We start from the raw sequence: 19,956 nt of genomic DNA, 5'->3' as shown, positions 1-19,956 counted from the left end.
AAACATCACAATAGAGAAATTTATGATTGGGGCAATAGACAGTGACTAAAATAGTAGATTTCCCTTTTCTATTACTATGTAAAATTTACTATTGTAAAATTTCTGGAGCTCAAATGTGTCTCCTGCAACTGAGAGAGAATCCAGCTTCTTTCTCATAAGTGTGTTTTGATGATTAAATAAAATATTCAGTGTTCTTTTGTACTGCTTTAGAACGTCATTTCTGTCATCACTATTATGGAATCGAGACTGTGAGAATACAGAACTTATGGGCGGGAGAGAAATATGAAAGCGCTTAGTTATATTCACTAAAATACAATGATGAAGACAAAACAAGGAAAGCCACATCATATGCCTTAAATTAGTAATAATGATTATAGTTCTCTACATTCTCATTTGCCATCATTTGTTCACAAACAGCTTTTTAGGACTTCACTTCTTGTGAATTTCAACCGCATCTTTGCAAATGTGTCTTGCTTGGTTGCAGCTAATGTACCTATTATAAGGTCTTTGTTTCTTGAGTCTGGCTCTCTCTCCAAATGCTTAAAGCTCTTCTAAGATTCGAAGAGACTATAGCTTTCCATCTCCTAGATTCTGTCCCTAGATTCTCTCTCCCCCCAGAGGCAGAGGAGCCGTAGGATGGATGGCAAAGTGGAAAAGGTTTGGGGAGCATGTTCTGCTCTGCTCCCAGCTCTGCCCAAACCCTCTCTTTAATGCCCAGGGTGTCCAGTCATAGAGCTAGCCCAGCCCAGACGTCCTGGTGCCAGGTGCTCCTAGCTCCCCGCCCCTGCACAGCAACCTCAGTGCAGGTCTAACCTGTGCGTTCTCATCTTTTGTTATCCATGCCAAAGATGCTTTAAAAAAACTTTACTGTTGAAAGTATTACAGATATCCCTTCTTTTCTCCCATTGACCCCTTGTAGCCCCCCCCCCCGCCCCACCGCCACCTCAGGCTGCTACCACCCTTTTGTCTGTGTCCATGGATTATGCATATATGCATACAAAAGGATGCTTTTTTAAAAAAGTTATATTTCTGCCTGCCAGCTGATTTTCCTCCACGCTCCTCCTCTTCCTTCCCTCCTCCTCCTCCTTCTTGCCTTAAATAATATTCCTTCCTTTTTCTAAACACAGCAGGGGTGAGCGGCCAGTCCTGTGAGCTGGGACTGATGCTCTCAGATGACTAAAGTGACATCTAGAGAGAACTTCACATCCATTCAGGACATCACGCAGGAGCACTCAGAGTGGGGAAGACGTAACTGCAGGTTACGTTTTTTCATCCCCCGGAACTTAATCTAGAAATCTTTAATAGAATTGAATCCCACTCTTATTGGAGGAAAGGAATAGGATCTGATGGACAGAAACAGGAAATAAAAAAAAGCCAAGAATCTGAATGGAGATAAATCAATGAAAAGGACTTTTATGTTATTTTTCACCTAAAGAAATGGACTCTGTCCCACACATGGAGGAAATAAGGCCAACAATCATTTTGGGGGTGACTGTGCCCTCCTTGGCAGCCCCCCTGTTTCTGAGGACGCTGCTACTGGTTGTCCCCCGCGGGGGCCGGGCGCTCCTGGGCCTCCCTGGGGTCGGGCCCCGGGTCCCGCTGGGGCGGGGCACCCGTCTTGGCCAGCACGATCTCGTCCACGGAGGCCAGCTGCAGCACCACGTCCACCACGGCCCGCAGCGCCTGGGCCTTGGCCGCCAGCGCGTCCCACACCTCCGCCTGCGCCACGTTGACGACGCCCTCGACCCCCACGCCCATGAGGAAGTGCCCGTGCTGGTGCGCGGCCGTCATGTCGGCCATCACCTGGGAGACGGCGAGGCCCGCGTTCTCCGCCAAGGTGGCGGGGAGAGACCGCAGGGCCTGGGCGAACGCCAGGAGCGCGGGCCCGCTGGGCCCTTCCAGCGCGGCGCCCCGGTCCGCGAGGATTTTCGCCAGAGCCATCTCGGTGGCCCCGGCGCCCGGGAGCAGCCGGGGGTCGCGGCACAGCTGCGAGAAGGCGTCGATGCCGTGGTACACGGCCTGCTCCGCCCCGCGGAGCCCCTCCTTCGTGGCGGCCCGCAGCACCAGCGTGAGGGCGGGCGTGTCGCGGCCCTCCCACTCGAACACCACGGCCGAGCCCTCCCCCAGCTCCTGCGGGTACACGCGCTGGCACGTCCCCAGCGGCAGCGGGGGCAGCAGGTAGGGCATCACGGGCGTGCCCAGCACCTCGCTCAGGCACACCAGCTGGCGCAGCGCCTCCACCTGGATCACCAAGATGCCGCACTGGTCCGCCTGCGCCAGCGTCTTCTCGTCCACGTGCCCCCACACCACCGCCACGTTCACGGCCCCCATGGCCAGCTGCAGCACCTGCTTCTCCGTCATCTGCTCGGCTCCCTTCCGGAAGCTGACGAGCTCGGCGGGGCTAGAGAGGGTGGCCGTGGCGGGCGCGTTGGGACCGACGAGGCCGAAGGGGCAGGCGAAGAGCGCCACCCGGGCGCCGCCCACCACGGCCGTCACCTGCCCGCAGGGCTTGCCCGGCACGGCCAGCCCGGGCAGCAGGCACGAGCGGTCCAGCTGCCCGCCCCGCAGCGCGCACACGCCCAGGCGCTCGGGGCGGAAGGTGCCGTCCAGCTCCTTGGTCTCCCAGCACGCCTGGGCCACCAGCCGGGTCAGGGACTCGGCGTGGGACAGGGTGTGCGTGTTCATCACCGAGTGCAGCGCCCAGAACGGGTCCTCCAGGGGCCCCAGCGAGCGCACGGCCAGCGAGGGCAGCAGCGCCAGCGTCTCGGCGGTGGCCGCGGCGTAGGCCTGGCGGAGCTGGGCGCGGGGCAGGCCGGCCAGCAGCAGCAGCTCGGCCTGCGCCAGCAGGGCCTCGGCCAGCAGCACCACGAAGGCCGCGCCGTCGCCGCTGTGCTCCGCGTGGCTGAGCGCCGCGTCCCGCAGGAGCCGGGCGGCGGGGTGCTCCAGCTCCAGGGCGCCCAGGATGGCCGTGGCGTACCCCGTGAGCACCGTCTCGCCTTTGGCGGTCACCAGGAGCTTCTGGAGGCCGAGGGGGCCGTAGCACGGCCGGATGATCTTGGCCAAGGCGTGCGCGGCCGCCAGGCTCCGGAGAAGGTGCTGCTCTTCGCCTCCCTGGCCCGGCCACAGCCGCTGGGGCAGCTCCCGCACCGAGGGGGCTCCGCCGTCCATGGCCTGCGGAGAGGGGCGCCCCCACGCCGACCTCTGCAGCTGCTCAAGGAGTCAGTGGACAAAAGGGCGCGTCACCCGGCGTCAGGAGACATCGCCCTCCCGGCGCAGTGCAGGGTGCCCTGCTGGGGCCTGAAACGGATCTGTCAGGGAACGGGCTCTGGAGGCCTGGGCGGGTGGGAAGCTGAAAGGGATCTTATCTTGATGACCTCACAGAGTGGCACGTGGAACCCTGAGCGGGGAATGAGGTCACAGAGGATGGTTGCAGTCCGCAGGAGCTGGGGGCAGGCAGAAGTCAGGCCTGGTGGTCCGGCGATGAGGGACAGGCCTATGCTCCAGGCCCCAGTTTCATTTAAACTTTGGAGACAAGAGGAAGGAGTCAGATGAAAATACCCACCCACGGCTGGAGCCCTGGTTCCCGCTCCCCTCTCTCTGCCCCCGCCCCCCTGCTGTCTGTCTGAGGGGAAGCGTGTGCAGTACCATCTGATACCAGCCAGGCTGTAACCTGTCTGCCTTTGCCTCCTTGGCCACCTTATCCGTCTGTGCTGTTCATCGGGTCCTTCAGATGGCTGTTGGTCTGTTTATCTTTCAGGTTGCAGGTGTGTGAGGCCACACAGAGTGTGACAACTCCTCCCAGTGACAGCGATGTCACTGATCTGGCAAAGACAGGACCAGGCGAGGGGGGAAGAAGCCGACAGCCCATAGACAAATAGAAATGGACTCGGGAGTGAAAAGGGCCCAGCCGCCCAGAGTGAGGAAGGTAGAAAACCCAAGTGTCTGGAGTTGGGGCCTCGCACATCACCCTCCACCCTCAGAAGGTACGTTTCTTCCTGCATCCTCGCTCCCCTGCTCCCTCCTTTCCTCTGTAGAGCCTGTTGGAGTAACCATTGCTTCTTCTTCGGTTTAACAAATATTTCTCGAGCACCCACAATGTCCAATGTAATGAGGAGTACAGAGATGACAGGAATATAGAGCCTATCGCAGGAGAGAGATTTCTACCAAAGGAACACAACTTCCCATCGACTTCCCATAGGCGTTAGGCAGGGCACCAGCTGGTGGACATGAATGTGTCTTTATTTATTTAATCTAGAGAGAGAAGAAGGGAGAAAGAATTAGAGAGAAACATTGACCTGTTGTTCCACTTATTTATGCATTCATTGGTTCTTTTTTAAAAAATATACTTTTATTGATTTCCGATACGGGGAGGGAGAGATAGAAACATCAATGATGAGAGAGACTCATTGATTGGCTTCCTCCTGCATGCCCCCTACTGGGGATCAAGTTCGTAACCCAAGCATCTGCCCTTGACTGGAATTGAACCCGGGACCCTTCCGTCCACAGGCCCACGCTCCAGCCACTGAGCCAAACCAGCTGGGGCTCATTGGTTCTTGTGTGTGCCCTGACTGAGGATCAAGCCCGCAACCTTGGCATATGGGGACGATGTTCCAACCAACTGGGCCACCTGGCCAGGGCTGAATACTGGAATAGCTATTATGATTAGGGGAGAGATGTTGCTCACTGGTTAGAGCGATCGGCCCTCGCACCGAAGGGTCGCAGGTTGGATTCTGGGTAAAGAGCACACACCTGGGTTGCAGGTTCGAACCCAGGCCTCAGTGGGGGCACATGTGGGAGACAACCAATCGATGGCGTATTGATGTTTCTCTTTCTCATCACCAACTCCCCACCCCTGCTGCGCCTTTCCACTCTCTAAAAAGCAATGGAAAAAATATCCTCAGGTGAGGATTAACAACAACAAAAAGGGACTAGGGGAAAGACAGAGCAATACCACTCATTTTCATTTGGAAAAACCTTTTTACTTTGTTTAATGGCAGATGTTCCTGGGGAGTGGGAAATAGAACTCTGAAAGGGATAATAACAGTCCAGAGTCATGATAGTATGGCAGACATTGTTTTAATATTGCCACAGACAAGACAGTAGTGAGAAAGAAAAGGAAAAAAAATCACAGTGAAAGTGAAATATAATTAAGGCTAAAGAGGAGATAATTTTGGAGAAAAAAACTTTTCCCTTAACAACTTGATTGCTTTTATAAATATTATAGTTATTCATTATAAAAGTTAAAAAGAAAAATACAAAGAAAGTAAATGGGGATGTAAAGTACAGTATAGGGAACATAATGATGCTATGATAACTATGGATGGTGCCAGGTAGGTCCTAGACTTATTGGGGGACCGCTTTGTAAGCTGTCTCACCACAATGCTGTACACCTGAAACAAATATAAAATAAAATAATATTGAATGTCAACTGGAATTGACAAATTTTTTTTTAAAAGGAGAAAGAAAAAGAACGTCATTTGGAATCTCAGCCCAGAGATAATCCTTGTTTATATTTTGATGAAGGTGATTATGCATATACATACACAGAAAGTTGTGGACTGGCACAGTTTTATAGAAGTGGGTTGTATGATACATATTGTATATGCTACTCTGTAGTCATTTTCCCCCTCAACATTATCTTGGCTGCGAGGAATGTTTCTAAGTAGGTGTCATGCTTGTCTAAAGACTATGGGCAACTCTTTCTGCAGCAGCAGCTCAGAAACAGCCTCTGGTTCCCAGGAGGGCACTCAGAGGGCATGTTGGCGTCATCACTGCCCATGGACAACTCTTTTGACAACTCGTTGATTTTGGAGACTCTGTGAGAAACAGGCATGATCCTTCCCACCCAGGTGTCTGAAAGCCAGTAACACTGGAAGAGTGTCACCTAAGAAATGTTGGTTATAGGCGGCAAAGATGACTTGCCAGTTTCTTTATAGAACTGTACATTACGACAACCAACATAGAATGTAGCAAGGTATGCACATACACATTGTTTATAAAGATACAGTTTCTTCTTAAAAAGTAAACACTCCTGTAAAAGATTGTCTTAGATCTTTTTCTTAAGCATGTTTTCCCACTTATTTCACTTATTCCACAGTTATTTATTGAGCTGCTGCTGAATAATATGTATAAAAGGTGAATAAGACAGACAGCTAATCCACAACTCACTACAGGCCGGGGACCCTTGAGGAGGTAAAGCTCAGGTGTTACAGAAACATGGCGGGGAGGGGAGGGGGACACATAACCATCCCCATTGGAAGAATGGTGGTCTGGAATGGAAGTGAAGTCTAAAGTGTGAGCTGAAGGAAATAAAAAAAAAAGTGGGGGTTGGGACAAGCTGGTAACGGATGTTGTCCACCAAAAGTAGCCCTGAAGGCTGCAGCTCATGGTGAGGAGGAAGGGAAGGGGCTAGAAGGAGGTGACTAGAGGTGGCAGGGGCTCCAGAGAGCCATGCCAAGGAATTTGGATTTCCACCTGAAGGGTGACCGATGGACTGTGAGTTCCATTTCCATTGGACAAGTGTATCATTTTCTGCTGTCAAGTCCTCACCTATTTGAGTACACAGCAAAGGGAAAGTGACCATTTGATCGCTGTCTCTGACCCTTAAGGATGGCCAGTGTCATAAAACAGGTCTCAAACTATACATTCTACACTCAATTTTTTTTACTTATCTTTACACAGATCAAACTAGCCAAAGAACACTAAATCTTGATTTTACTTTTTACTATGTGGACACAGCCATTGTTAAATTCACTTTGATTTTATTTAACCTTCAGATTGATTGGATGTAAAATAAATGTAAATACATTTTTTTTGTGTGTGCCAAGAAGAGTTTGCATGCAGTTAACCCATTTCATACAATTGTCTAACACTTTGATCCAAGATGGGTAGGCATCAATGTAGGGTGTTTGGTAGTTATATCCTTACCAGAACCTGAGAATGTGATCTTACTTATAAACAAAATTGTTGCAGATATAGTAATTAAGACGAGGTTATACTGGAGTAGGGTGGATCCTGAATCCAATATGACTGGTATCCTTACAAGAACAGAAGACACACACACAGCGAACCCCAGGTGAGGACACAGACACACACACAAGATGGCCATGTGATGATAGAGGCAGAGATTGGGATGATGCACCTGCGAGCCAAGTACGCCAAGGACTGTGGGCAGCCACCAGAAGCCAGGACGGAGACATGGAACAGATTCTCCCTCAGAGCCTCCGGAAGAAGCCAGCCCTGCCAACACCTTGATTTTGGACTTCTAGCTACCAAAACCGGAAGAGATTAAACTTCTGCTGTTAAAAGCTGCCCAGTTTGTGATGCAGCATCCCTAGGAATATATAGTGTCGTCTTGCATGTCAATAAAGGAGAGGAGCCTAAGAAAGTTGTGTGTGTGTGTGTGTGTGTGTGTGTGTGTGTGTGAGAGAAAGAGAGAGAGAGAGAGAGAGAGAGAGAGAGAGAGAGAGAGAGAGGCCACCTCTTGTGAATAGACACACTGTCGGCTGACTTGTCCCATCCCTGCCCTTCCCCTCAAACGCCTATGGTCATGGACACAATAGATATCAATATTTAATCATTCTATTGGCATGTTTTTCCATGTTTATTTTTCAGTTGCCTGCTCGCCCCTCTTTTGTTTATTTTGTTAAGTTGTGCCTGGCTTAGAGTGTTCACCCCCAGAGGGCAAGATGCTTATCTTTCTAAAATGTGCTCAGAAGGCCTGCTGAGTCATGCCCCAGACTCTCATACACATATTATTATTGTTATTTTTAATTTATTTTAGAGAGAGGAAAGGGGAGAGATAGGGAAGCATCAATGTGAGAGAAAAGCATTGATGGCTGCCTCCCATACGCGCCCCGACCAGGGATCGCACTGTAACCTTTGGGTACAGGAAGATGTTCCAACTAGGCCACACGGGTCAGGAACACAAATTATTTTTGAAGGCGATTGTTTTGGTTGTGTCTTCTAAGTTTTTCCCTTTAACTTTTCTATCACACTGGTACACGGTCTGCATTACTGAAATCACTTATGCAAAGTAATATGAATTTTAAAAGCTAAAAATGCATCACAGACTAAATATGAGTGAATTTTAAATGATTGAAGTTATTTTTAAAACATTTTTTCTACTGAGAAATAAAGGAGAAAACAATGATAGCCATTAATGCAGCTATTTAAAGTGTAACTTTGATAGTAAAAATATGAACGCAAAATGGTACAATCTAGAATTTAAGTTTTCAGTGGTGTTTCCCCAACTGTAAAAGTTTGGTCCCTAAAAAACACGGAGGAATTTAAGACTTTAAGGGAAAACACAGAGAGGAACAACCATCAGTGAATCTACAGGAACAACAATCGTCAGTGAATCTACAGGAACAACAACCGTCAGTGAATCTACAGGAGATCTTACGAATAGTTTTACATTTACGCCCTGGCTAGTGTGGCTCAGTTGGTGGGAGAGTCATCCCTTGCAAGGAAAGATTGCTGGTCAGGGCACATACCTAGGTTTTGGGTTCAGGCTTGATCCCTGGTGGGGGTGTGTACAGGAGGCAATCAATCGATGTTTCTCTCATCAAAGTCTGCGTCTCTCTAAAAAAAAAAAAATCATTAAAACATATCCTCTGGGGAGGAGATATATATATATTTTACATTCACTAAAAGTGATAAAGACACACTCTGAATAAAGACCATGTCAATGATATTTCTAGGCCTTCAAATAGTAAAATGGGCACTGTACTATGAATTCTTTTTTTTTTTTCAAATATATTTTATTGATTTTTTACAGGGAGAAAGGGAGAGGGATAGAGAGCTAGAAACATCGATGAGAGAGAATCATCGACCAGCTGCCTCCTGCACACCCCCTACCAGGGATGTGCCTGCAGCCAATCTACATGCCCCTTGACTGGAATCGAACCTGGGACCCTTCAGTCCGCAGACCGACGCTCTATCCACTGAGCCAAACCGGTTTTAGCTGTACTATGAATTCTTATGCACTGCCACTTGTTTGCTGGACTCTGAGAATCTCATTTGCTTACAGTTCATGAGAGGTTTTTTTTTGTTGTTGCAGATAAAAAACCCTTACCTACATTTCATATATTTAATATATAGTTCTGATTATACTACCTGTGCTTTGAAAGATTGTATTATTATAGAGCAATGTAATATAGAAAGCGAACGTTCCCGTAATCCCACCCTTCCGAGATGACTGCAGTTTGGTACATATCTACCATATTGGGAAAATATGCCTATTTAACGCGTACTGGATAGAAAGGAGGCATTCCTTTTTTTATTTTTATTTTCCCCAGATGCCCCTGTCTTTGTAGCTTTATAATTTGGAGGCATCTCAGCTACCTGCCTTCTGGATTTGTGGCCTCAGAGCTGTGTAATTTGGATAATGGAGATAGAAAAACCTTTGAAAACCTTTGTTGAACAATTATTTCTTGACTACTTCATCTGCATCCTGAGTTTTATTTGTTCTGCCTGTGATAACTTCATGCGGACAAGCCTACTATCCTTTTTAAAACAGATCCCAGAGACTTGTCTGCTCACACTACCCAAAGGAATAGAGATTGAAGGCTGGGCTTACTCATCATCACCATCTTTTATCTTTCCAGAAGCATCACTGCACAAACCTCTACTTTACCCTTCCATTCGTTCCACCCACTTTCTGTCCTTAGTCCTTACTTGTTTCCTTTTATTTATTTACTTTTTTAAGGGTCTTGAAATATACCTTTTAAATATTTAAAACAATATTTTTATTGATTTCAGAGAGGAAGGGAGAGACAGAGAAAAATAGAAACATGACTGATGGGTATCATTGATCAACTGCCTCCTGCACATCCCTCACTGGGGATTGAGCCTGTAACCTGGGCATGTGCCCTGACCAGAATTGAACTGTGACCTCCTGGTTCATGGGTCAATGCTCAACCACTGAGCCATGTTGGCTGGGCTATACATGTTTAAAAATATATTGATTTGAGAGAGAGAAACATTGATTGGCTGGTCCATTTATTTACGCATTCATTGGTAGATTCCAGCATGTGCCCTGACGGGGGATGGAACCCAAAGCCTTGGCTTAATGGGAGGATGCTCTAACCACTGAACCACCTGACCAGGGCCCGAGTTGTTTCCTTTTAAAACGCCTCTCCAGCAGGAGTGACTTGAAGTTTGCACACACTGACACTTAAATTCCCCCAAGTGTTGAAGAAGTGAACTTAATTATCCAGGTACATAATTTTATGCACATTTGGAAATGGCTGTTCTAATTCCAGCATTGAACCCAGATAAACACTTGGATCAATAATCCAATTTTTCAAAGTTTAAAGTGTCAAGTGTAGAAAATATGAAAATGGGTGAGTAATAATAAACTTTAAGTATGCCACTTCATACATTTATCATTTGTCACAGATATGTCATGTTTCTATGCATAATAGACACTTTTAATTTGTAGTTTGCATTTACCAAGTGAGCTTCTCCCCAAGCTCAAAATTCCCTTGGCTGTAAATTTAGTCAACTTGGAAAAGCCAGTAGGGAATAAGCCCTGAAGGAATTCAAATGACTACCTTGTTAGAGTCGTCATTTCAGCCATTTCAAAAAATGATGCTTTAATCAGAATAGACTCTTGAAATCAAATTGTGTATTTTGCTCAAATAGGAAACACAATTTAAAGTTTATTCTGGCTATTGGGAGGAAGGGAAGGTGAACAACATAGCTGGAAAAACCAACACAAACTGTGTTGTGAGGATGAAAAGAAATAATAGGAAGTGCCCAGTGTGTCCAGCCTACAGTTTGTGCTTATTAAATGAGTTTACCCTAATTCTTTTGCAGATGGTTTGATAGGATATTTCCCCCCCAATTCAATGATGTTTTCAACTACCGTGCTAATCTGGACGGAAATCACATAGTCCAGTTGCCTCCCTGTTCAAACAAGAAACCCAGAATCCCACATTTGTAGCCAGCCTTCCTTCCAGAGACTGCACATTGCAGATCTCTGATTCTAGCCCCATTTTTCTTTTGCCATTATTACTCATGACAAGAGTTGGCTTAGAAGTACTTGGTATTTTTTTGTCCGTCCATCACAACACACTGCACATTAAAATCAAGCTGCTGGGTTTGTATGGGCTTATACCTCCCAGCATTTTAGTCCACATGCCACCGTTATTTTTGTGTGCCAGCTGTATCAGCCCTTTCTGGATCATTTTATTAAAATGACTTTGTAATAACAAAACTGCCGGTGGAATAGGATTATCTCGAAGGTGCAGCGCATCTCTCCTTCGCAGACACGCATTTCAACAGGAGAACCCGGGACGGGGCCGGCGGAGCCTGTCCGGCGCCGGGCGCGCGCAGCAGCAGCCTCCTCCTCCCCCCGCGGCCGCCGCGCACACCCGGACCCGGATCCCGGATTCTCTGCTCCGCAGCTTGGCGCTCTCCCGAGCCGGAGCCGGAGCCGGAGCCGCGGCGTCAGAGGAGGAGGCAGCGGGGGCGGGGGAGGGGCAGTGAGGTCAGCGGCGGCGGCGCGGCCGCGGGCGGCGCATGCGCGGAGCCAGCCCCGTGAGTGGCAGCGGCGGCGCGCGGGGGGCGGTGGGCCTGGCGGGTGGGGGAGGGGGGAGGGGAGGAAGGGGGAACTCGCGGCGGCCGTGTGTGGGCGAGACGACGGCGGGTGTGAGAGGTCTGTGGTGCCGGGCGCCCGAGCGACACCGGCGCGGCCCTCGCGCGACGGCCACGGTGTGTGGTGCACGCACGCCCGCCCGCAAACTTCCTCCTCCCCTGCCCGGGAGGCGGGCGCCGAGGGGCCGGCGCTGGCGCGGCCCGGAACCCACAACAACAACTGGAGCAGCTGTCAAAACTTCGCCGCCGCCGCCCGGCCTGACGCGGCCCGCGCGGGGGAGGGGCAGCCGCGGGCGCGACCCCCGCCCGCCCCGCGCGCAGCTCCCCGTCCGCCCGCGTCTCCTCCCCGCGGCGGCGGCCTGGGGGCGGGGCGCGGGCGGAGACCCCGGCCGCCGCCCCTCACCCTCCGCTTCCCCGCCGCGCCCGCACCCGGCCCCCGCCCGCGCCCCGCCCGCCGCCCGCATCTCCCCGCCCGCGGCCCCTCCCTCGCGCCGCCCGCCCCGCCCGCCCCCCCCCGCCCGGCCCCTGCGCGCCGAGGTGCGCGCGCCCGCGCCTATGTGTGTGAGTGCGTGTCCTGCTCGCTCCATGCTGCCGCCGCTCCCGGTACCTGCTGCTGCTCCCGGGGCTGCGGGAAATGCGAGAGGCTGAGTCGGGGAGGAGGAACCCGAGCGGCGGCGGCGGCGGCCGCGGCGGCGGCGGCGGGAGGAGCCCCCCAGGAGGAGGACCGGAATCCATGTGTCTTTCCTGGTGACTAGGATGTCGTCGGAGGAGGACAAGGGCGCGGAGCAGCCGCAGCCGCCGCCACAACCCCCCGAGGAGCCAGGAGCCCCGGCCCCGAGCCCCGCAGCCGCAGACAAAAGACCTCGGGGCCGGCCTCGCAAAGATGGCGCTTCCCCTTTCCAGAGAGCCAGAAAGAAGTAAGTTGAGTGTGAGCCTCCAGGCCGGGAGCCAGCCGCGGCGCCGGGCCGGAGCTGTCACCGCGCGCCCGGCCCGCCGCCCCCGCGCCCGCCGCCCCCGCGGGGTGGGGGTGGGGCCGCCGCGCGTCCCCGACCCGGCGCCCTGCCCCGCGCCCCTCGCCGCGCGCGGGCCTCCCGCGGGCGCCCCGCACCTCCCGCCCAGCCGGGCGCCGCCGCCGCCGCCGCCGCACTTTACTTTTTAGTTGTTCCGGGCGCCGTGCTCGCCGGAGCCCCTCTCGGGCGACCTGTCTCGCGGACGCCGCCCGGTCTCTCCGGTCTTTTAAAAAACAAACGCCGCGCACACCTGGCGGAGCCGGGCGAGTTTATTGTCAACTACAAAGCGGCGCCCCGGGACGCCGGCCGAGCTGTCAAACGCCGCGGCCAGGTGGTCCCCCGGCGGGGGGTGGGGGTGGGGGAGCGGCGAGAACGGACGCGCCGAGTGCCGCTTTTCTTTGTCACCCTTTAACTTTCCTGGCCCCAAACCTGCGCTTTCCTCCTTCCACGATCCACTAGGAAGTCGTTTGACTTTCCCTCCCCTCCCCCACCCAGAACCACACGGCCCAGCACCCAAACGCACCGCTCCCGTGCGGTCGCTCGGTGGAGGCTGAGCGTGCAGGAAGTTTGGGACACGCAGCCGGCCGTGCCCAGCACGTTGGCTCTCGGGACGCCGGCGAAGCGCCGCCGAACTCCCGTGGAAGGGGTAGGGCCGGGGACAGCCCTCGTCGGCTGCCGTGCGCGCACCAGCCCTGTTGACTCCATTGCTCGCGGTGGCTGTACGGCAACTTTGCCTGGAAACGAAGACACCCGTTTTGGTGCCAGTGAGTCGCTCAGCCCTTGTGACTCTGGAGGGTGCCATGGAAGGTCTGTGACTGTTCGGAACTTGTAGAATCGTGCGCGTCGCTTATTCATGTCAGTGTACGGTGCTCTACCCAACTGTTGGTAATGGAAGGGTGCGCATTTATGGATACCCTTGTGTTTGTTGTTCCGGCGAATTCATTTAGTAACATGGTTGCGTTTGCTGATACAAAGTTAAAATAGTAGTGTTAGGTGAGGTAGAGCAGAGCAGGGTTACGGGAAGCTCAGGAAGCTCACGACTGGAGTGCTTTCCCCCTCTGCTTTCCTTTGACTATAAAGACGATTTAGGGCCTTCATCTTGCCTCCATATTTTATTGCCAGCTCTTACCGAGCTGTGACAGCTCGTCTGGGAAACTAGTACAAGATGTACATATTATTGCATTAGCTTCTTTGTGACCCAGAGTTGGGGTTTGGTATGCCATTTGCTTTGTAATGTCTGGTATAAAATCCCATTACTATTCCTCTATTAATTGAAAATTGGAGAAGGAAGGTAGAGTTCTGAATAACTTTAAACTTCTTTGCTACTTTTCGTATCCAAAGCAACACCTATCAAACCATATTAGGGTTTTAATTTGTTTCCCATTTCGTTATTTGGAAAGCACTTCTTGGCTTCTTCCTGAACATTAATTTGGGATTATTATATGTTTTATGTTTGTTTTTAAGTTCTTACTCTAGAAAGAGTACACCTATCTGTTGTCAAGCCCCTCTTCCGTACACATGGCAAGTGTGTGCGGGCCCACGCACTTCCCCTGAGATGGAAATGAGCTCACTTTTATCGCAGCTTCCAGTACACCAGAGGAAGGCTGATTTGGGGTATTACAACTGTACTGTTTTAATTTCTACAGAATACCCATCTAACAGCATAGGAAATGGTTAGAACAATTCTAATTCTCAAGAGAGTTTTCTCTTTTAGATTTGAAAACGGGTACAGCATTCCTTACAGGAAATTAAGTCTAGTGGTAACTTGGATGGTTCCAAACTTTTTAGTGAATTCTTTAAAATTAGGTACCTTTTGAAGAGGATGGAATCTCCAATTGTTTTAAAGAAAAATATAAATGGAAACCAATGAGTGAAATGAAAGCAAAGAGAAGGGCTTTCAGTTGGGTAGTTCTACACAGTATTAGGACATGTACTTGCGGGACAGACCCCGCATTTAATTGGGTATTGAAGACCCTGAAAGTGAAACTGATGTGTAGCAAATGTAAATTGGGTTTGTAAATGCTAAAAGTATTTGCAAATTAATTATGTAAGAAATGAAAATTAGTATTCTTTGTGAAATGCGCTGGAAATAAAGGTTTTTAAATTGTCAGTGTTATTTAGATAGTCACTAAGTGGGTTGTTTTCTGCAGAATATGGATGCATATGGCACATTAAAATTTTTATCTTTATTGTTGAAAGTGTTACATATGTCCCCTCCCCCAGGCATCATGACAATTTTTTTTCATGACAATTTCTAAACAATGGATTTGTGTATTTGTCTTTGGATTAGAAAAAGTACTGCTAATTATGCTTTCTTTGAGTTTGAATTTTTAATAATTAGGTAAACAAATTAAACATCTTTATAATAGATAACTTTTTGACAGATATTGCCTCAGGCTTATTTAATATTAGACAATTTTAATGTTTTATCAAAATAAAAACAGGCTATATAGTTACTGGTTTTACATTATTATTACTTTAAAATTATGTTTACTACTTAAAATCAAGAATTTTGAACTGAAGCTATTAACCTTATAATTTGAAAAGTAGGTATATAAGTAGGAATTTCCTGTAGTACAAAAGTCAAGTGGAACAGTGAACTTTACATTTGTATAAAAGTTCTTCTTAACAGTAAGGGCTATCTAATTTGGTTATTTGGAGTAATTTTTATCAGAGGTACAGGTCTTTCTATTGGTGAAGAAGTTCCTGCCACAGAGTAGACAACATTCTAGAGGTCTGATTACTTTTCTATTAATATTAAGGAAACTCTTCTGAAAGTTTTGCTTTTTTTTCATTCTCTTCCCTAGAATATATAAGGGAAGCCAAGAGAATATTCTACCATATTTCTTTGTTGTTAACCCTCACCCGAAGATATTTTTCCATTGATTTGTAGGGACAGTAGGAAAGAGGGTAAGACAGAGAAACATCAATGTGAGAGAGACACATCTACTGGTTGCCTCCTGCATGAGCCCCACCAGGGCCCGGGGCCAGGGAGGAGCCTGCAACCCAGGTACGAGATACATGCCTCTGACTGAAATCTGAAATCGAACCCGGGACCCTTTGGTCTGCAGGGCGACACTCCATCCACTGAGCCAAACTGGCTAGGGCTCTACTATATTTCTTACCAAGTCAACAAAGTTGTTATTAGGGATGCGATGGGTTTTGGGGTGGCACAAAAGCAGCAGGTGGTGGGGATAGCCTTTCTGAGGCGCTGTTCTTGACCCTCTTTACATAAACTCTTTATACCCTGTACCTACAGTAGGTCAATTACTATTATTAGAAGGCCACCTTGAAGATTCTTGCTGCAGAAAAATTAGGCAAAACTAATGCTGTCATATAAGGGATCAGCAAAATATAGCTGGGCTGCAGGCGATGTGAGGCCCCTCCCCCAGCAGGTTTTCTTCTTTCTGTAGCTGTGAACTTGAAATAGTGATTAAAAAAACTGATGCGCTGGGTCCGTGTGGCTGAGTGGTTGAGCGTCAGTGCAGGATCTGGTTCAATTCCCCGGTCAGGGAACTTGTCTGGGTTTCGGGCTTGATCCCCACTAGGGGCTGTGTAGGAGGCAGCTGATAGATGAAGTTTCTCTCATTAATGTTTCTATCTCTCTATCCCTTTCCCTTCCTCTTTCTCTAAAAATAAATAAAAACATTTAAAAAAAACTCTGTTGCACCATAATATATGCAGTTTCACAAAACAACAGTTTATAGTTAGGTATTGTTATTTATGCTTTTTGAGATAATACAACTTTGTAGTCTTTATGATAGTAATTCTTTTTATCTAAAAAAATTAGGTAAATGGACATTTTCAATAATTACTGACCTCTGGAACTTAATGGGCACTGAAATGTTTTAAATTTATTTGAAAAAGCTGGTCCAGGAACGGCATGCGTTGTCTAACCTGACCCTGCTCCTGTTTGTCTTATTCATGGAATCTCTGGTCTTTGAGAATATGATGTGAGTTTTTCTAAAATCCTCAGGTGAGGATATTTTTCCATTGATTTTTAGAGAGAGTGGAGGAGAGAGGGAAAGACAGAGAGAAATATCAATGTGAGGGAAACATCGATTGGTTGTCTCCTGCACGATCCCTGACCCCGGCCCCGGCCCTGGCCCTGGCCCTGGCCCTGGGGGAGCCTGCAACCGAGGTACGTGCCCCTGACTAGAATTGAACCCAGTACTCTTCAGTCCAAAGGCTGACGTTCTATCCACTGAGCCAAACCGGCTAGGGCGAGAATACAATGTCTTTATTTTTATTTTTTTTAAATTTCTTTATTGATGAAGGTATCACATATTTGTCCTCATCCCCCCATTCCCATCCCAAACCCCTCCCCACGCATGCCCCCACCCCCCTAGAATACAATGTTTTTAGTCAAATATAGAATTTCTAGTAAGTATATTGGTGGTTATTAATATGTAAACTTGATAAACATGATTCTCATGTAAATATAAAAGTCTCACAAGCTTATTTTCCCATTCTGAAAGTAGTGCTTTAATACATTTTCCCATTTTATCAGTTAATTCTACCATGCCAGATTTGTAGTCAGTTTGCTCAGTGACAAGGCACACTGCTCCACCCTTACCTTTCCCCTACTTTTTTGCAAAATTGCACCTTATTCCCCAGCCACAATCAGATCTCCTCCGGGCAGATAGTACTTGTTCAACCTTGTGTTCTTAAGCCACTCACTGTGGTGCCTGAGGGGCTTCCATGGAGCCTCACAGTCCTTCCAAACGGGAACGGTCAGTTTTTAGTCACAGAGAGCCTGGATGCTCTCTGTGTGTGCTTTCCTGGTGGGGGCATGTGAGATCCCTGACAGGATTTGCTAGAATTTTTAATCTTTGAGATGTTTGGACTAAACATAGCTGATATAGAATAAACTTTCCGGTCACTGTGTGTGTGTTCCTTTTTTCTTTATTGTTTTGGCCCATCTTTTCATGTCAATAAACATATTAATTCCTTCTCTCTTAAAAATTTTTCTTTATCATGTTTGTGCTAAAGTGGCTATTTTCAGAACTTCTTGGCAATATAAATTGCAGAAGTTATTGAGTGAAGTAGGGATGATGTCTTTTTTTTTTCTTGTGATGGCCCTTATGCACATAAACATAAGCTTGTGGTTAGTGTAGAGCAGTGATGGCGACTGACACGCGTGTCAGCACTGACACGAGTAGCCATTGCTGATGACACGCGGCCGCTGAGGTGGCCGCATGCCGAGGATGAAACATTTGCTGCTCCTGAGGATGAAACATTTGCTAAATAATGTTTTTTCCTCAAAGTGACACACTACCCGAGTTATGCTCAGTTTTTTGGCGAAATTTGACACACCAAGCTCAAAAGGTTGCCCATCACTGGTGTAGAGTCTACATTGTAGACCAATCTTAAATTAGTAATTGGAAGTGTCATTTTCTCTATTTGCAGAATTTGAAGGACTTCAGAACACAAGAGAAGCAGGAATGACACAGCTTTTTTTGTACTTTCTCTAGAAAAAACCTGTAAAAGATAGGAAAATTGTTTGACTTTGCTTCTGCTGTTAATTTTTGTGGGAGCAGTAACTAGGTATGATGCACAAATGCTGAAATTGTTTAAGAGGTTTCATTCATGTTATTCACAGAGCATGTACATAATATGCTGGGATGTGGACAGTCAGCCTGGAGGAAGGTTCACTGGGGCCAAGAGAGGTCCGCAAAGATTTGGAGGAAGCAGTACTTGAATTAGACCTTGAAGGATCAACAGGATTTAGCCTAGTAGAGTGAGAAGAAAGTGAGTGTTGGAGGTGGGTAGCAATGTGATTAAAATTATTGAGGACTGAGGAAAGTGTTAAAGGTGTTTTCTTAGAGTGTGACTAGAACAAGAGGCTTAATGTGGGGATTAGGGCCAGGCTGTGATGGTTCTTGCATGCCACGCTAATGAGTTTGTGCTTTATAGTCCTGGAGTTATAAACTGTTTACAAGGACCAGGTAGGTAATTTAAATGAGTTGCTTTCGGCTTGTAAGATCCTGAATGACAGCTGACACTGAGGCCTTTGGGGAAAATGGTGAATGAAAATCTGGGGAGTCCCAGGAGCCCATGGGCCTTGCCTATGTGCAACCCATAGACTGTTCTGGCTGGTGGTTGCCATGTGAGACTGGGAGATGTTGCTGCTAGATACTCTGGTTTTTATGGGACTACGCCTTGTGGGCTACGTTTAATCTGTGGTCCGTGGGTGTGCTGTGCTGCAGGTCTTCAATGAATGTTTTATGCCCCAGGTTATTTTATTTTGTAAATTAATGCTTTGAAAGCAGATATTTGCAGTCTTCCCTGCGACAGAATGCTATTAAATTACTTCGTATTCATTACTTTATTGAATGAAGGTATCTAATACTTGGGGATTTGATGATAGCTATTTTAGGAAAACCACCCTGATGTTCATATGAGGAGAGGACTTACCTGGAGGCAGAGAGAATAGGCTCTTGCAGTAGTCACAGTATGAGGTAATCAGGGCAGAGGGTAGACTGTTGGTAGTATGGTTGGAAAGGAAGAGGGATTTCAATCAATGCAGAGGAGGAATTTCAAAGTACCTCACATAGAGGTCTAGAGGATGGGAATATCTGGGAGTGCTGGGATGTAGAGTTGGAGTTTAGGAGCTAGATTAGCATAGGCGATTAAAGATGTGATTTATCTGAAATCTGAGAATATGGAGAGTAGAAAATAGTAAAAGGATTAAAATGTTTACCCTTGGGAGATGGGGGAAAAGGGACCCAGAAAGTCCGTAAAAATGAGAAAGGAAATCAGAATATATTCCCAGTATAAATGGGCAAGTATGCACTTATGTACAAAGATGCTCATGGCAGCAGAGAAAAGTAGAAAAACAGTAGAGAAGAATTGGCAACAACAAAATACCCATCAGTGGACAGCCATGTGGTTTTTGTCAGGACAGAGGGGTAGAGTAGACCTGTGGGTACCCAAGTCTATGATAACATTTGTTGATTTGAGGAAACAATTTCCAAGAGTTGCAAAGCAGTAAGGTTAGAACTGTTTTTTTGTAAAAAGCCCAAACTATATATTTTGTGCATAGAAAATGATTTGGAAGGATACATAATAAACATGAGTACTTCTGGGGAGTATATACTTTCGATAAAGTTTTTTTAAAAAATACTTTTATTCAAGTATAAGTACAATCTTAGTGGTTATATTAGTTTCAGATGTACAACATAGTGTTTCAACATTTTTATATCTTACACTGTGAATTCTTTTTCTTCTTCTTTTTTTTAAATCCTCACCCGAGGATATTTTTCCACTGATTTTTAGAGAGTGAAAGAGAAAGAAATATCAGCGTGAGAGAAACACATGGATTGGTTGCCTCACGAATGAGTCC

General features: G+C 47.9%; 2 protein-coding genes and 1 non-coding gene across 3 annotated transcripts in view; 1 reads left to right on the top strand and 2 right to left on the bottom strand.

Moving 5' to 3' along the window:
• Nucleotides 1-1,397: 1,397 nt before the first annotated feature.
• Nucleotides 1,398-3,252, bottom strand: CCT8L2 (chaperonin containing TCP1 subunit 8 like 2). Its single transcript, XM_008158784.3, has one exon. It carries the CDS (start codon nucleotides 3,166-3,168, stop codon nucleotides 1,534-1,536), a length of 1,635 nt encoding a protein of 544 aa, XP_008157006.3. The 5' UTR covers nucleotides 3,169-3,252; the 3' UTR covers nucleotides 1,398-1,533.
• A 2,459-nt stretch (nucleotides 3,253-5,711) lies between these two features.
• On the bottom strand, nucleotides 5,712-5,778 carry LOC114228791 (small nucleolar RNA SNORD95). The gene has a single exon (XR_003614907.1). It is a non-coding gene; the product is annotated as a small nucleolar RNA SNORD95 (small nucleolar RNA).
• Nucleotides 5,779-12,142: 6,364 nt separating this feature from the next.
• The window catches only part of KMT2C (lysine methyltransferase 2C), a 254,869-nt gene continuing 247,055 nt past the window's right edge, over nucleotides 12,143-19,956 (top strand). The window contains exon 1 of the mRNA XM_054726138.1: nucleotides 12,143-12,518. Within this exon, the coding sequence (XP_054582113.1) occupies nucleotides 12,358-12,518 (161 nt within the window). The 5' untranslated portion in view covers nucleotides 12,143-12,357. The remainder of the gene's footprint in view (nucleotides 12,519-19,956) is intronic.

The sequence above is a fragment of the Eptesicus fuscus genome, chromosome 14, assembly GCF_027574615.1.
Source record: "Eptesicus fuscus isolate TK198812 chromosome 14, DD_ASM_mEF_20220401, whole genome shotgun sequence".
Lineage (NCBI taxonomy): Eukaryota > Metazoa > Chordata > Mammalia > Chiroptera > Vespertilionidae > Eptesicus > Eptesicus fuscus.
This window is presented reverse-complemented; position numbering and strand designations above follow the sequence as displayed.

Coding starts and splice junctions, on each gene's coding strand:
- CCT8L2 (XM_008158784.3), bottom strand. CDS start 3,168: ATGGACGGCGGAGCCCCCTCGGTGCGGGAGCTGCCCCAGCGGCTGTGG.